Below are 17,153 nucleotides of genomic sequence, written 5' to 3'. Positions count from 1 at the left end.
TCTTCTTTTCAGGTCCTCAGTGACCATGGGATGTGTCCATTGATGACAGGTTGGATCAAAGGCTTCCAGAGGAGTGCATTAAGTGTGTCAGCTGGGTTTGCATGAGCACTTGGCTGAGGGAATGGGATGAGATGAGACCATGGCTGGAGGGAAGTGGTGAGTGTTTCTGGCACTTAGCATGAGGTGCAAGAGCCAGGGCTGTCACCTCTGGTCTCTGCTAACAGTTCTTTCTGTTGCAAGAGTGCTGATCTTGAGACTGTCAGTGCCCGAGTTGTTCTGTCAGCTCAGAAAAGAAAGGGAGAGGGAAGAAATGGAATAGGGCAAAGCTGATGGCGATGCATTTAAGAAATGTTCAGTGTCTTACGTGAGCCATGAGTGGCAAGGGCTGGCAAAAGATGTTTGCTTAGCCATTCATCAGTCTGTGCTTCCTCACTGGAGCATGTCTGCTCATCAGGTTCTTCTGTTCTAGATGCTGTGTTAGAGAGAAGTGATTGCTTCATCTTCTGTCACTTGGCCAGTCCTGGTTTCTAAAACTGACAGACAGTGGGAGGCAGCACAGCAGATGATGTCAAGGAGGCAGTGTTCCTTCTTGCAGTTCTGGCTTGCATCACCCTTCTGTGTTTTTAGTTAAAGTGGTGGTGGTGCAGATTGGAAGATATGAACCTTTAATAACATGGTTATTAGTACAAAACTCAACAGGAGTTTTAGGAATTTGAAAACACTCTTCTCTTTCTTTGAAAACCAACTCCCATGCCTAGTCATACATCCTCTCACTTGTGTGCATGTAGGGAAAATGCTGGTTTAGGTCTTTACCTGTCAACAGTTCTGCTGTTTCTAAGCAAGATCAGTTTTCCAGAGCCTACAGCTGTTACTGCATCTACAGAACTAACAAATGCTGTTAGTTCTGCTGTGTCTCAGGAGCAGAGAAAGCAAGAAGCCTCTCCTGTCTGGCCCCTTCTGTTTGGGAAGGCAGGAGGCTGGTGCATGAAGTGGGGACCTGTGTGTTGTTTTTACATCATGAAGATAATGGCTGATAGACCTTACTCCCCTGCTGCATCCTGGGTGTGAGGGTGGATTTAGAATCCTTATCAGGAATCCTCTCCTGATAAGTAACTGAACCCTTCCTCAGACATTGCCAGGAAGTCTGCAGTCACTTAGAAGCTCCCCTTTGGGCTCTGTATGTCCTGCTGACAGCAAGTTTCACTCCTGCAATGTCACTCATGGTTGTGCATTGTTTTGCAGTCCCATTGGGCTGTGCTCTCCTCTTCTGCTTTTTGGTATACATTGCAGTTGTGGCTGGGATGCAGCAAGGCTGAGTCCCTGAACTGATGGGGCCTGAGCATTGCCATTCAGTCCCTCAGCTGGGGGATCCAACTCTTCCTTTCAGAAATCCCTGCAGTACTGGTGGTTCATTCTGCACAATAATTAATGTTTGAGCAAGTCTTTTGCTTAGTTTAAAGGAATGTTGGGGATGCACTGAGGCAGTACACTTGGCTTATTTTGTTTCATGCCTGGGCTTGTCCAGAGACATCTAATACCAGCATCAGCGAAGAACTTAAATGGGCCTAAGAATTCAAGTTGGGTTTGTGTTTGTTTCATTGAAGTTCCTGTCTGTGTCTGATGTTCTGCACCTCTCCATAAAGTTTTCAGCTGCTGCAGGGTTTACTGTAGAGCTTCTTTATTTTAAAATAATGATTGTGATAGCCATGTTGGTCCTTTGAGGACCATGAGTCTCTGAATTGATTGCAAACTGCACCAGCTAGGTTGTAGATTGCCACAACAGGATTTTTTCCTTTCTGTGGCTTTGAGTTTCTAATTTGTTGCCACTGCTTTTATCCCCAGTGATAGGGGGATAAAATTATAAGATATTTTATACTCGGTGACTGGTTCAGAGTTCTGAGAGGGGTGGTCTGTGGGGAGTACTCATTTCATCTTTCCCTTTGGCATTCTAAGAGGTTACATGGCCCAGTTCAAATACCTAGGAGGGAGGAAGGCACTTGAAACCCTCCTCTGCCTCTTTCCAGCCAACTCTGTGGTGTGTTAGGCACATCCCTGCTTATCTGATGCTTTTGTATCTGGGCACAACTTTTTGTCACCTCCCATCTTCCAGAGAGTGGCAGGATTCCAGTCCTGAACTCAGTTACTCAAGGTAAACTGGTGCAGGCCTTCAACGCAGTTGCTTTTTAAATCAGTTTAATCCCCTTAGCTTACATTGGTAAATCACTGAGTTAAGATCAACTGATCAAATGTGTTCAATCAGATTAGGGATGTTTGCATTAGCAGTTTCCATCAGTTTCACTCAGTCTGAGCAGTCAGACCAGTAATACCTTTTTCTATCCAGGTGGGGCTTTTTGGAAAGGTTTGATTTGAGTTACTCTCCAGGTTCAGGTTCTGTAGGGGAGTTTGTGCTGTGTAATAAAGATGCTGTGCTATTAATAATGGTGTTTCCAGGTTTCAGCAAAGGGTCTCCTCAGAAAGGTGCTAATAATAATGGTAATTTGGTAGGATGCTGGCTTCTAGTTTCTTGCTGTAGGTCAGGGCTGGATTTTTCATCTTTATCTTTAATACTTCATTATCTTTGGCTACTGATATTAATAGGGAAATTTGATGTTTGATATTCTTTGCTAAATAATTGTTCAGAATTGTCTTTCTGTGTGCTCTGCAGTTCATGCCATGAAATCATTGGAGCTTGGCAGCAATGGGCTGTTTTTTACTGAAAGCTTTAACAAGTGCCACTGGTTGTAAAGTCTGGAATTCCCCTCTTACACACTTGGAGAGGTCAGGGCAGAATTCCCCTGTTGGTGTTAGCAGTAAGGAAGGCTTGAAGTGCTTTGATAAATATTTTGGCAATAAAACCAAAACTGTTTTGCATTTGGGTCTGCTAATCTTGTACCTTTTACCACAGTTTGTTAAAATATTGTGTTTCAAGAGCATAAACATGAGAACAGAAAGGTAATTGTCCCTTTCAATAAAGAATCAGAATGTTGAAGCTTGCTTGTGATGTAGCTTGGTAATGGATTTTAGGAGTTAATAGCCTCAATAGCTGAACTCTTGCCTCTTTTCATCTGTGTTTTTTCCACAGGTGCTTCCTTTCTGAGTTCCAGTAGCAGGGAGAAGCTTAAGACCTGGAAGAACCACAGACACCTACAGCCCCTTGCTGGGCACTGACAATGCTGCAGCGATGAGATTTTAGCCCTTCCTGTGTGGCCTCCATGGGTCCCACTCAACTCAGCACACAGGAACATGGGAAGAGGGTGGCAAGTGTATTTGAGATGGAGGAGGAAGGGCTTTCACTCTTCCCTGGCTCAGAGAACCCCCCTGAGCATGCAGGTATGGAAAAATCCTTGCAAAATCCATACTTAAAGGTTTCCATTCTCTCAGCTGCAAGCAGAATTGACGCTTTGCAAAATTTTAGGGTGAGTTCTGCTGTGCTTGAGGCACCTGGAGATTTACTGATAGTTGAAGATGATTGGCTTTAACAAGGTGGTAAATGTGTTGAATATTGCACTTATTTGACCTTCTGGAGGCTGAATCAATGGCAGTAAAATGATTTTCTTGTTGTTAGTCCTATCAAAAGCTGCTGAACCATAAAGTCTAACTACAAATGACAATCCAGCCAGGGTTAGTGATGCAAAGAAATAATAAATTACTCATCCAGAGATGTTATACAATGTGTAACAGGAAAAAAAAGAAAGCACAAGAGAGGTGTCCAACACAGTGTTAGTAATTTAAAGAAAATACAACAAAGAAATGTATTTGTTGAAGAGTGGGGCAGTGGACAATCCCTCATATAAAAAGGTGATCTGAACATTAAACAAGGACTCATCAGTAGAATTAGAAACAAAGACAGTAGTTGAAAGGTGAAGAGACATTAACCAATAAAAGTCAATTAACACAAATCTGAGAACAGAAAAAGAAAACAATAGTTTAAAAAATCCAAGAGTAAAAGCCATAAAATGTGAAAAAAAATTAAGTAGTGGATCTGTCAAAGAAGGAGGACCTTAAAGTTAGAGATGGAATTTACACTTGATATGTCTCAAAATATTTCTGTGTTATAGTTGGTTATGGCACGTGACAATAATAAGCAGTATAACTAGAATGTTTAGTGTTCAGAGATGAAAAATAATTTGCATAAATCAAAGAATAACCTTTTCTGCCTCAATAAATCAAAGGAGTGATAAGATCTTTAAGTGAAGTGTCTTGAAGACAGCTAAGAAATCCACAAGATGGGTCTTGTGAAAATCATTGCATTACTTCAGAAATATATGAACATAGTTTTTAATCTAAATGCAGTGGCAGACTAATTAAAAAAAAACCTGTAAGCATTACATAATTTCCTCCTGGTAACAGCTTGTGTGAAGAGAGTAGAATAAGAGAGGGTAATATCAGAGCCTTAACCTTTCTCATGACATTTTGCTGCTGTCCAGTCTGCAATGAGAAGTGCAGGCCTAAAGGGGTGACCTCCAGAGCTCTGTAAAGTCAGTGGGATTGAAAATCAGCTCCAACATACTTGAGACTGTGAAAAGCAATACGTGGTGAAGAACACTAATAATAGATTCTGAAACTGATGTAAGACTTTTTACTGTTTGGGGAGCTTGGGCAGCATAGTAAGCATAACTAAGAGTAAAGACAGAAGTATTAGAACCCTTTGTATGAAAACAAGACACACCATTGTAACCCTGATGCTGATCAGCAGATGCAGCAGCCTTGTCCTGCAAACCCATCCCTCTGAACTTACCAGTGTAAAGGATTTCCAGGCATGTCTAAACATAATCTGGAGACTAATAAAGACATGCTGGTTGTACTTTCTGACCAGCTGCCACGGAAGGATCTGTAATATCTGACATAGAGAAAAATACTTGCAGTATGAGCTCTGCAGAAGGACATGTCAGATGCCAACATGGTACTCAGTGCCATGGTCTGGTAACCACGTGGTAGTGAGTCAAGGATTGGACTTGATGATCTCAGAGGTCCTTTCCAACCTGGCTGATTCTGTGATAGCTTAAATTAAAGAGAAATAAAAAGAATTAAATGGAATGAAAGGAGGGTTGGACTAGATGATCTTTCGAGGTCCCTTCCAACCCCTAGGATTCTGTGATTCTGTGAGAGATGGGGAATTGGGAGAGAATACACAAATGACCTCAGGAAGCATTTGGCTTGAATGTTTAAGGTTGAGACACTTTGGAGTAGACCAAAAATGTTTTCATCTTTGAAAATGCCCGGCTAGTGATAAGATTAAGATCTGTCAGAATGACAGGGGAAGAACAGGGAGCAGCTGCAGAAGGCTGAATTGTGGGACAGCAGTGGTGACCCTGTATTTCAGACAGAATCACAAGGTTTAGTAAACAAGCTGTCAGCATGAGTGTGCTTCAGTTTTAGGAGTGGGGAGCACTGTCCTTGAGGGAAAAATGATGGATGCATGTTCAAAAGATTCAGAACAGCAGAGTGCTGTTTGCCTGCCTTTTGTCCCTAACTCCACGAAGTTGCTTCTCCTGTCTTGACAGTGTCCCCAAGTGTACCATTTACAGAGACTGCAGACTCCGTCTGCTTCCTGTAGGGTCACAGTTTCAGCACTGGTTTTCTGCCACTATTTGGCTGCTAAACTATTTTTCCTTATCTCTGTGTGAGTATGGTGCTCATGAGAATGAGAGGTGAATTCTGAAGAAAATAAACGTCTTGGATAGGAGTTCAGCTCTGAAGGAAGCGCTGAAGGAGTGTCTCAGGGCTGAAGGAAAGTGCAGAAGAACACCTGGCCTTAGTGTGTTTTAGCTCTTTCATCCTGTTTTGGAGGGGTGAAAAGTGCAGCTGTATCTGCTTACCCAGTTGAGGTGAAACTGTTTGGATTAGGTCAGTAGTTGGGTTGTTGTTGAGGATGGGCTTCCCCAGAAGGGGAGTCTGGGACGGGAGACTTGGATCTGTGTGCTTGGGGGAGGGTGGGTTTGGGTAGGAACGGGGCAGTCAGCTGCAAACACCTGAGATACTTCCCTCATGCATCTCGTGGGCTGGTTTTTGTTTTGTTTTTTTTTAATACTTATTTATTTCCCTTCCTTGTTATTGTTCGCTCGGGTAGAAAACCCCCCCCTGAAGAGGAAGAAGGGCCCGGCCCCGAAGATGCTGGGGAACGAAGTCTGCAGTGTCTGCGGGGACAAAGCCTCCGGGTTCCACTACAATGTTCTGAGCTGTGAGGGCTGCAAGGGCTTCTTCCGGCGCAGCGTCATCAAGGGGGCTCAGTACGTCTGCAAAAACGGCGGGAAGTGCGAGATGGACATGTACATGAGAAGAAAGTGCCAGGAATGCCGCCTGCGCAAGTGCCAGGAGGCAGGAATGCGGGAGCAGTGTGAGTGAGGGGCGCCTGGGGAAAGGGGGGAGGAGGGCTTGGGGGATGCGTGTGGGATCGTGGAGCCTGCCGAGCTGGAAGGGACCCATCAGGATCCTCAATCCCAACTCCTGTCCCTGTGTAGGGCCCCCCTAGGATCACCCCATGTGCCTGAGAGCATCATCCCAATGCTGCTTGAACTGGGGCAGGTTTGGTGCTGTGATCACTTCCCTGGGGAGCTTCTGCCACTGCTCAGCTGCCCTCTGGGGGAAAAACCTTTTCCTCATGCCCCAGCCTCCCCTGATTCATCTTCCTCCCATTTCCCTGGGTCCTGTCCTTGGTCACAGGAGTGAGGAAATCAGAACCAGCCCCATCTCTTCTACTGCAATGAGGTCACCCCTCATACTCCTTTTCTCCAGGCTGAACAATCCAAGTGACTTCAGCTGCTCCTCATCACTCACCCCTTCCAGAACCTTCACTATCCTCGTTTCTAACTTGTACAGGGAGTCACTGAGAGTGACTTAGCAGGGATCACATGGAGGGTGGGGCTGGTAGTTGGAACACCACCGTGAAAGCCCCATCCCTGCTGTCCTCCTTGAATGTGCTTTTTTGGAAGAACTTGAGGAATATGGCATCAAAGACTCGCAGCTCAAATTGACATGTTCTACAGTGTGTTCTCAACTATCAGTATACTCAGGCTTCTGTATTGTGATCAGGACTGCAAGGTTGGGCACTGGGCTTCTTGAACAACAGGCACTTTCCTTTGCCTTGTACTGTCAGCTTGTGCCAGGGGTCAAGAGCAGCACCACAGCAGTGGAGCTGTGTTTGTGCAGACCTGATCTCTCTGCTCCTTTTAGTGATATCTGCTATTTTTCTCATGCAAGCCATGTGGCTGCTGTTTCTGAGTATTTAGCAGTTGTTCCTGCTCACATTGTTGAGCTGCTCCTGCTGAACAACCCTTCTTTAAGGCATCTGGGTTTCACCCTGTTGCTGACCAAGACTTCACCAAAAGGATCCTTGCTTAAGGATCTGCAAAGCTTCTTTTTCTGACATACAGCATCCAGAATGGTGAGAAATAGAGGGTATTTTGGCAACATTTTATAGAAGTACTTGTGCTGAATGTAAGTCTCACTGAATTGCACCAAGGAAACATGATGTCTGGTTTTTAAAACGTGAAACATGGCACACCTGACACATGTAGTCCAGTAACTTTGTCACACTGCTTTTGTCAGCATTGCATGTGCTGTCTTTGCCCCATTTCCCCCTGCTCCTGAGACCTACAGAACAGACGTATTTGAAATGTTACATAGCTTCTTTGTGTTGAAGACAGCTCAGGGAAATTAGGCCAAAAGGAATCTCCAGGTTGTTACTATCAACTGCTGTGCAATTCTTGTCAACACTGTAATCCCTACTGCAAATTTGCCTTATTAAGCTTGACAAAAACTGAAGACTTTTTCCTCCAGCTGTTTCACTTGGAAGCTCATTCTAGAACTTCCCTCACAAGTCGTTGGAAACTTTCTTCTAATTTCCAGACTGTAGTTATTTATGGCCAATTTATTGCTCTTAAGCCAGTGTGAACCATGAGGTTTAATAGTGCCTTTGTGGCAAACTGTGTAACTTAGATTGCCTTGAATTTAGCGTGGTGTAGAAGCTTGCACATAGGAGTTTTCCAGTTCATTAATATCTGGTCACTTGTTACTCAGCTGTGCATCTGAGTATATTCGTTGTGCATCTGAGTCCCAAGATGAGGGGCTGTAAGCACTTGGATTAAGTATTTCCCTTCTTAAACTAACAGTGAATAGTATTCTCTGATCTTAGATACCCCTTAATTTGGTAATTGTATTGAATGTCTATGCTGCTAGAACTGTAATTTTTGTATGTGTGCATACAAAATGTGCAGGAGGCATCATCCCTGTTGGAAGTTGGGATAAAGATGACTCTCAGCTTGAATGTGCTGTGTTCTTTGTCTTTCCCACCAATCCCATGAACTGTCCATTCAGCACTCTCTCAGTAGCTGAGATTCTTGTCTTCTTGTTTAACATTATTGTTTTGAGAAGTGCAAAGGGGCCAGCCTTCCCATGTAGCAGCAGTGTTTCCTTGTTACCCATACACGAAAAATGTCCACAGAAAAGTCAAGCTTTATTTTTTTTTAAATCTTTGTTCCTGAAGATACAGTTTATTTTCCAGCCAGTCCCTTTTCTGCTCTTTGTTCCTTCATCACTAACTGACTTGATTCTGTTGATCATCTTTGAGTCCAGGCATGTCTGGTAGGGGTTTTTTTGGGTTTTTCAAATATTTTTATTATTTCTTTTAAACTTTTTTATTTTTTATGGTTAGTTTTTGCAGCTTTGACTTAAAGACACAACAGACCTCCTCTACAGGCTAGTGACAGGTTTTTTTATATTTAAATTAGCTAATGTGTAGTTGGTCCAATGAGAATTTTCACAATACATGCCTCTGAGTTGTTTTCTTCCTCAAACCTTACATTTAAATGGCATATCCTTTGACTTCACAACTGAAGACAACATCTAGCTCTACTCCTGAAAGATTTGCAGTTCTCAGTAGGCTTTATGCAAAATATTTCTTTCATTGTTCCATCTTGTAGTATGTTACTACTCTAGTTTGCTGCAGATGAACTTTTATTCTCCAACTGTGTCCAGAACTGACTTTTGCCTCTTGAGAGGAAGATGAAATGACAAAACCTGTTAGTTTAGCAATACTGGAAATAGCCACAGCTGCAGGACACCATAAAATACAATGGGTGCATCAGAGCATGGGAAGAAAGAACCTGCTGCAATCTGTTATGACATTTTGAGGAATTGCTGCTTATCTGAGATGTGTAGGGCATCATGAAAGGAGCTTCTATCCTCTGTGAAGACTTTGCTTGAAAATAGGATTTTAAAAAAGAGTAAGTGGAACAAGTTACAGTGGGAGAAGAGAGAGAAAGAAATGGTCAGTATCATTGCTGCCTGTATTATATGTACCCTAATTAACCAGACACAGGCAGCTGTGATCTCTGCATCCCCAGCACCTTGCTCTGTGTTTACTGGGGTTCCCAGCATGCTCCTAGGTGGAGCCTGATCCCTGTCTCTTTCTGCTCTAGATGTTCTGTCTGAAGAACAGATCCGACTGAAGAAACTGAAGAAGCAGGAAGATGATCAGGCCCGGACGGTTGTGGTGCGGCCAAACCCTCCGAACCCGCCGAGCCCTTCCCACAAGCTGACACCTGAACAGTTGAGCATGATAAAAAAGCTTGTGGCTGCTCAGCAGCAGTGCAACCAACGTTCCTTCACAGACAGGCTCAAAGTGACGGTAAGAACTCTGCCAGAATACAAAAAAAAAAAAAAAAAGAAATTTGGGGAGTTAGGGTTGCAGGCAAATTACTTGGGAGAAGAGAGATACTTTAAGCATTGTACCTGTGGGCTAAGGTTCTGTAAAGAGCAGCAAAAGGATGATGTTCCATCACATGTCTCATTTTCTTTCTCTGTTCACTTCATCTTCTCATGATTCTGCCCTCAGTCCATCTCTCAACACTGATGTGTGCTGTCTCTTCCCATTTCCACAGCCATGGCCCCAGGTTCCTGACCCTAATAACCGTGAAGCGAGGCAGCAGCGTTTTGCTCACTTTACAGAGCTTGCAATTATCTCTGTGCAAGAGATTGTGGACTTTGCCAAGCAACTTCCTGGCTTCCTGGAGCTCACCAGGGAAGATCAGATTGCTTTATTGAAGACATCTACCATAGAGGTGAGAGTTTGGCTCCACCACAATATGTAGTAGCAGAGATGAAAGAATTCGGAGCAGCCACCTGGAGAACTGGTCCCATCCCTTATTTTGGGGTGGCAGGCTAAAGGACCTCACCTCTGGGACCATTACTGCAATGCCAGACTGTACTGGCAGAAGGACCATGGAGGAGAATGAGGCAAGAGCCTGAGTAGTGGTAGTAAGCAGATATTTTCCCCCTTCCCAGAAGCAGACACTTTGTCTTGGAATTTTTAAGCACTGTGAACACATCTTACAAAGTTTTTCGGGTTTGTGGATTTTTGGGGTTGTGGTTTTTGGTTTTTTGTTTGTTTGTTTGTTTTTTGTTTTGTTTTGTTCTCTCCACAGATGCTCCAACACTCAGCAAATTCTCAATGTTGAAAGGTTCTTTCCTGTTTACAAATGAAGCACATGTATTTCTGGTTTCAGGTGATGCTGTTGGAGACATCTCGGCGCTACAACCCAGAGATTGAGAGCATCACCTTTCTTAAGGACTTGAGCTATAATCGGGATGATTTCGCCAAAGCAGGTGGTGCATTAGACAGGTGTTTCTTCCTTTCCTGTGTCTTGTGTTCTTTCATGTTTTCCTTTTTCATGTGTGCTACTGGAAATAATGTGTGTGTAGCCTTAAAGCTGAAGTCAGGTGAGAGGTTTCGAACGGGACCAGACCAATAGCCCCCAAAATCTTTTTTACCTCTAACATGTGATACTAGCTCAGTTCATAGCTTTTTTTTTTTTTTTTTTTTTAGGTGTGAACTTTTTAAGGAAAATGTAGACTTATGGCATGAAAATCTTGCTGTAAGAGTGCATGTAGGGCTAGCACTGATGTGAACTTCCTTGTTGGTAGAGATCTGACCTGGACATGTGCCCTCAGAGCTATATTTGGTCATAACAAAGCAAACTCCAGTCATCTTTGCAAGGATATCCCTTGCCAATCTGAATGCATGCTTTGACTGATGACATTACTGAGAAAACCTTTCAGTTGATATGAAGTCTATACTGTGCTCTAGGTGTGTCATCAGCTCAGTTTATGATGGTCTGTGGTGATGTGATTTCTGAAGTCTGGCTTTTGTTTACAAAACTTTCCTCTTTGCTCTTCTGAATAGCCTTTGCTTTAGATTAGGAAGGCAAAAAGCAGGCATCCAGAAAGATTCCTTCTTTATCCTTCTGATGCAGTTGTGCTGCTGGAAATTAGCAGCTTGGATGCTGTTTCTGGGGAAAGCTCCCAGCACACAGACTTGATTGACAGTGGCCTCTGTATGTTATGACAGTGTATTTCTACCTGACTCTGTTTATCCAAGGAGCTCATTGGAAGCTTAAGTGAGGCTCTGCCTCAGTTCTCCCAGCATCTTGAGCTGAAGGAAGAGCATAGTTTAGACTTCTTGGAACTGTCTATTTTTAGCTCAGGCAGATTTAGATGAATCATGAGCATGGGATTAAAGCTTTCTTTGAAAGCAAGAGGGCTGCTGGGTTTGAAGGCAGGATGGTGTGAGAGTGGAAAGTGTAGATGTTGTACTTGAGATTTAGACTTTTTGACAGACTTATCTGGTAGTTGATGTTGTGTTCCTTTAGCTATTGCCTGTTGATGTGGTGTGGGGCATTTAAGGCTCTAAGGAAACCCAGAAATAATTACCCAGCTGCAGTTTTACAGCTAGAGTCTGACTCCTCAGCCACTGTTGTTGGTGCTCACCAGTAGTAGGGGGATGTAAAGGGAGGTTTCATCCACACTTGGAACATAGTGGGAGAGCTTTTTCCTGCCTGCCTGTCCTCCCTCCCTGGCCTACTGCTGTGGGTGTCTGGCAGCTTATGCTGTGAGAGGGAGGGAGAGAGAGGAGACAATTGTTGTTGCCTCCTCACCTTGTTCTCCTTTTGTTTCTTGCAGGTCTGCAGTTTGAGTTCATTAACCCCATCTTTGAGTTCTCAAAGGGAATGAATGAGCTACAGCTCAATGATGCTGAATATGCACTTTTAATTGCCATCAACATTTTTTCTGCAGGTAAGGAGGTCTGAAGAACTGCAGCAGTGAGTCAGAGGGCAAAGAAAGTGGAGTTAAGGAAGGTCACGAGCTGAAGAGGAGTAATAAAGGGCGTACAGGGTCTAGTGATAAAGGGTGCATGTTATTCCTTCTGCCTAGGGTATTTATTCATTATATTCTGAATTTACTAGTGTCATCTCCGGAGGAAATCTTGATTCCCCGTTGCTGGAAAAGCATATGGAATATCCGGCCAGTATTATCTTCCTCGTTTAAAAATCTTTATTTCCCTGTCCCCTGGATGGATTTGGCACTTCTCGGGTGTGATGCGGGTCAGGAGGGACATCTAGTGGTAGAATGGTGCGGGACCGGTCTGGCTCTGGACAGGCCCTTCCTGGGAAGCCAACCTTACTCTGCTTTTGTTTTCTGTATTGTCACCTGAAAGATGGTTTGGCTGCTGGAGGTACTTTCCCATTCCCTCCTGAATGCACAGCATTTTCACTGGGTCAGGAATGTGAGCCCAAACACAATTCTGTAGTGCTACTTTCCAGCTTTTTAGGACTTGGATTGGACTCCCCATGTGCAGTAGATAGTGAAAACAGTTACAGAAAACTGACATAGCTGCTGCAGTCAGGGATGACTCTCCTAGCTGTGCTGGGTGAACGGTAGATGAGTTTTTGGGGAGAGACTGTACTGGGAGACTGGAATTAGGCAGGGATGTCAGTCCCAGTGAAGCTGTCTGTGGCAGCTTGCTTACTTCTGCTTTTTGCAGACCGACCGAACGTGCAGGACCAGTCCCTGGTGGAGAGACTGCAGCACACCTATGTGGAAGCCCTTCATTCTTACATCTGCATCAACAGACCAAATGTAAGTGCCTGACCAGCGCATTCCCAAGGATGATGCAAACTGATTTGGTATTTATGCAGGCACAGTTCCTGCAATACTCTCTGTGAAAGGTATCTTGTTGCCTGTAATGCCATGCTCTGCCCTTCTGTGGCTGTTTGCAAATGCAGGATTTGTGACCTGTCCCAGCCTGCTGTCACCTGGCATGTTCCATAGTTTGGCTATCAGGGAAAATTTGGAGTTTTGGGATGTGGTGTGGTGGGACATAGGATTTCTGTTCCTCTACACTGCTGTGTCCTGGAGAAGGTTTGGTTTGGAGGCAGTGAGGATCGTGGCTACAGCGCATCATCTGGAGGAATAATCTGTTGGTTTTGACCAAAGTTTCAGTGTGACTTCACTAACAGCCCCCTGTTTATCTGCCTGCAGGACCGCCTGATGTTCCCACGGATGTTAATGAAGCTGGTCAGCCTCCGGACACTGAGCAGTGTCCACTCTGAACAAGTGTTTGCCCTTCGGCTGCAGGACAAGAAACTCCCTCCCCTGCTCTCAGAAATCTGGGATGTGCATGAGTGACTGCATGCACCCAGGGCACTGATAATGCTGACATAATGCCATCTCCCAGCCTTTGCTAACGAGAAGCCAGCCTCCCCTCTCCAAAGCCCTGAACTCTGGGCTAGGCAGTGCAGGGAGGGATGAGCCCAGGGTTTCCATGTTGTCATGAGACTATGGAGGAGGCAGCTGGGGTAGAACAGATTGGGGGGGAGGCTGGTTTCCATGTAGTGTCCATATACCCCAAATGAATAACGTGAAACATCTGAAAACGGTAAAAATGAAGACCTTCCCCACCTCACACACATCTCTTTCTTCAGAGTCTTTCTCTCTCTAAGCATGTCCTGAGGGCTTGTCCACTGATCCTCTCCTGTCTTGATGATTATGAAAATGAATTTGCAGGAAGTTGCCAAACCCTCTCTCTTGAGAGTAGCCCAGCTTGAAAGGCTTCTGCAGGGTCCCCAGCATACCTGGATCTGAGAAGCTCAGGGAAGTCAATGTGGATGTTCTAGGGGTTTCACTGGATTTCCTATAAATAAAATCTCTTGTACCTGCTGCCCTTTACAATGATTCCAAGAGAAGTAGCTGTTATTTGAGACTTTATCTCTAGAGCTGCCCTGTCATTCTGGCCCTCCTTTGGGAAAAGGATTCCTCTAATATGTAGCATCCTTTGTCTAACAGGGAGGTCTTCTGGGTAGGGAGTGTTTGTACATCAGACAGATGTCAGGCATAAAGTAGTGGATTTTAAAAAATGTAATGCATCACAGTTTTATCTCCTGGTGGTTCTCAGCCAGTTCACCTTTGATTTGCTAACAGCTGAAAAACCTTAGTTGGAAACAAATCAAGGCATAGATTTTATCTTTAGGGATGGGATAGAAGAATGATAGGTGGGGAAGGACTGGTTACCTAGGCAAGGTAGGTGTGGTGGAAGGATCTCAGAAACTTCCAAGAATTTGGAGAATGGGGGGTATGTGTTCCAAGGTGAGTGTGAAGATGTATCAGCCAAGGAGAGAGGATACACTGCATTTAGGGAAACATGTGGGCATTGTGTAAGCTGTTGGCTGCACGACTTTCAGATTGTGGGCTGCAGGAAAACTGGGTGTAACCAGATCTACTTGCATCTTCTTCCTTTTGCCAAAGTCTTTCCAAGGAACTTGCTCAAGGTTTCAGTGGTGGTTGTGGGATATGGGGCTCCCTCCTGTATGAGGAATACCACTTGTTTTAGGAGGATGTTTGGGTCTTGTATCCTTTCTTCACTTTGGGCACTGTGAGATCCATACTGGATTTATGCCCCAATTTCTTAAGTATCCACATCCATAAATATTCTAGGATTTACAGCAATATTTTGTCTGACAGAAGAGAGCTGTACTGTTGTAAAGCACGTTCCTTATTTTCCAAGAAACAACACCTTACGGCTGATCTCAGAGATGTAACCTAAAGTATCCTGGTAGCTTGGTCTCATGAGTCTTCTCTGTCACAGGGGTCTATGTTTGCTTGCCCGGTGAGCATCCCAAGAGCCTAGGTTCACATGGCTCTTTTTTTGTTTGTTTGTTTTTTAGTTTTGTTTTTTGGCTGTGTATCTGAGCGCTATGCCCATGGTGAGGGTATCGTGTCCATTTTGCACTTGAGGTTGGTCCCCTGCCACTGGCCTTCACTCTGCACCTTTGTAAAGCACTTGTAACAATCTGTAAAATAATCTGTTGTTTTTTATAACTCATTGCAATTGCAAAAATTCTTGTTTAAATCTGTATTTTTAACTAATCTGTTTGAGAAATGTTAATGTTTATATAAAAGAATAAAGCCTAATACAGGATTTTGACATTCCTTGATGTGCTGTTGTTAGACTGGAGGAATATGGAATAAGTTTGACATAACAAGCTTGAAAGCTGGTAAAAAAGTGAGCGTACAGGTTGGAGAGAATCAAGAAGTGGTGAAAATGAAATAGCAGTCCAACACCTAGCAGTTCCTTTGGGCCCCTGGCAGTTGAGTGGATTTTGGCAGCATCCTAGCTGATACCAAGGTATGAACACATCAGAAATGATCAGCACAGGAGAAGCAACAGCAGGGACAGCTGTCTGTCTGCTGGGGATGAGGAGGACTCTTTAACATAAGTTGCTTTTCCACCACGGGAAAGGAAAGCAATTGTCAACTCAGCAGTGCTCCCCCACCCACAGGCTGTTCTGCTGAATTCTGCATTGCTTGAGAGCATAAAATTTAAATTGGAAGCTACTAATAAATTAAGAGGAAGAGGGAATGTGGATAAACTTGTAGGAGACTGCAGCAGGGTATGGAATAACAAGCAGAGCTCGGGCTGGCCGTCGGTGGGTGAGAGAGGGCAGCTGGGCCCCTGCTCCAGGGATCTGCTAAAGAAGGAGACTCAGAGGAGGCAGTGAAGCAGCAGCTTCATTTTTAGGTTTATTTTCTTCATTTTGAGCTGCTTCTCAGTTTTATTTGAAGAGAAAAATTGCGTGTGAATTAGAGACATTTTCAAGGTACGACCCGTGATGATAATGCAGTAGTGAAAAACTGATTTTTCTTGGCTTTGACATTTCCACCTCTTTTCATTGCCATGGAATGAAACATAAGCTCCTTATTTACATGTTCACATTATGGTTTTGGGTTTTTTTGTTTGTATTTTTTTTTAAGTGTAAATCATTACAGAATTGTTTTTAAGTTTTATAGTAGCTTCGCAGATTAGCCCAGGGAGCTCAAGTATATGGGGAAAGAACTTCCCCTGAGATCAGTGGCCCTTTGTCCTTAACAAAATGCTTCCTAGGCCAGAGCACCAGTCCTGCTCCTCTCAGTCCTTGTACTGCTTCAAATTCATTTTGCTGACTTGGCCACGGGGGAAATCATGAGGTGCTTGAACTACAACCTCAGGCCAGGTTCCCTTTGGCTGTACCTCGGTGCAGCAGCTGTGCTTGCTCCATCTATTCCGATCAAGAAGGGGAGGAAGGAAGAAAAGGTGTGGGGATGTTTCTGAAAATCCCAGATCCTGTGCCATGGGCAGAGTACAGACGTGCAATAGCACCGCGGGCATTCCACAGTTTTGCACCTTAAAAGAAACCCGAAACACAAAAATCAAACACCGGGATGCTAGCAGCAGCTTGGGTTGCATTTTGTGTTTAATAATTTCGGGCTTGTTACTAAATGGGCTGGGTAGGATTTTGGAAAGAACGAGAAATCTGCCTCAAGCCTGCAACACCCGAGCTCCCTCCACACCTCAGGGCGAGGGTTGCGGGGGCAGCTCCCTCGCCTCCCGCTCTCCCTGCTTGCCCGGAACCGGGCTTTGCTGCGAGGCTTCACCTTCTGCTTCAGAGCAGCGGTTCGAGAGCATCGGTTCAGCGGAGCGGCAGAACCGCGGCTTCTTTTCACTCAGACACATCCTGATTCCTGATCCGGGAGGTTGTGTCCGCTCAGCTTTTTTTTTTTTTTTTTTTTTTTCCCCGCCGGCTGCCCCTCACCGTGCAGGGGTGACAGCTGAAGGGTGACGGAGCCGCGGGGACAGAACCAGAACCTCCCGGTCCCGGTCCGGAGCGCGAGCCCCTTGCTCGCGCGTCCCAGCTGCAGCGCCCCCTGGCGGCAGGCCGCGGAGGCGGCTCCCCCCGCCGCCACTGCCAGTGGTTCGCTCCTCCCCCCCCCCTCCCCTGGCGGGCAGCGGTGGCGCGGTCCGCTCCTGGCGCTCGATGCGGAACTGGGCGGGCGGTGTAGAA

The 17,153-nt window shown here is 44.8% G+C and overlaps 1 protein-coding gene across 8 annotated transcripts in view; it reads left to right on the top strand.

Annotated features, from left to right (window-relative positions):
* NR1H3 (nuclear receptor subfamily 1 group H member 3) overlaps window positions 1-15,264 on the top strand; it is a 30,290-nt gene extending 15,026 nt beyond the window's left edge. For all 8 annotated transcript variants that reach the window (XM_030452657.1, XM_030452658.1, XM_030452651.1 and 5 more), the window contains 8 exons: window positions 3,083-3,330; window positions 6,071-6,337; window positions 9,420-9,628; window positions 9,882-10,061; window positions 10,506-10,605; window positions 11,959-12,072; window positions 12,821-12,915; window positions 13,318-15,264. In XM_030452657.1, the coding sequence (XP_030308517.1) occupies window positions 3,213-3,330; window positions 6,071-6,337; window positions 9,420-9,628; window positions 9,882-10,061; window positions 10,506-10,605; window positions 11,959-12,072; window positions 12,821-12,915; window positions 13,318-13,464 (1,230 nt within the window). In that variant the 5' untranslated portion in view covers window positions 3,083-3,212 and the 3' untranslated portion in view covers window positions 13,465-15,264. The remainder of the gene's footprint in view (window positions 1-3,082; window positions 3,331-6,070; window positions 6,338-9,419; window positions 9,629-9,881; window positions 10,062-10,505; window positions 10,606-11,958; window positions 12,073-12,820; window positions 12,916-13,317) is intronic.
* Window positions 15,265-17,153: the final 1,889 nt, after the last annotated feature.

This window comes from Calypte anna, chromosome 5A (assembly GCF_003957555.1).
Source record: "Calypte anna isolate BGI_N300 chromosome 5A, bCalAnn1_v1.p, whole genome shotgun sequence".
NCBI classification, from domain to species: domain Eukaryota; kingdom Metazoa; phylum Chordata; class Aves; order Apodiformes; family Trochilidae; genus Calypte; species Calypte anna.
This window is presented reverse-complemented; position numbering and strand designations above follow the sequence as displayed.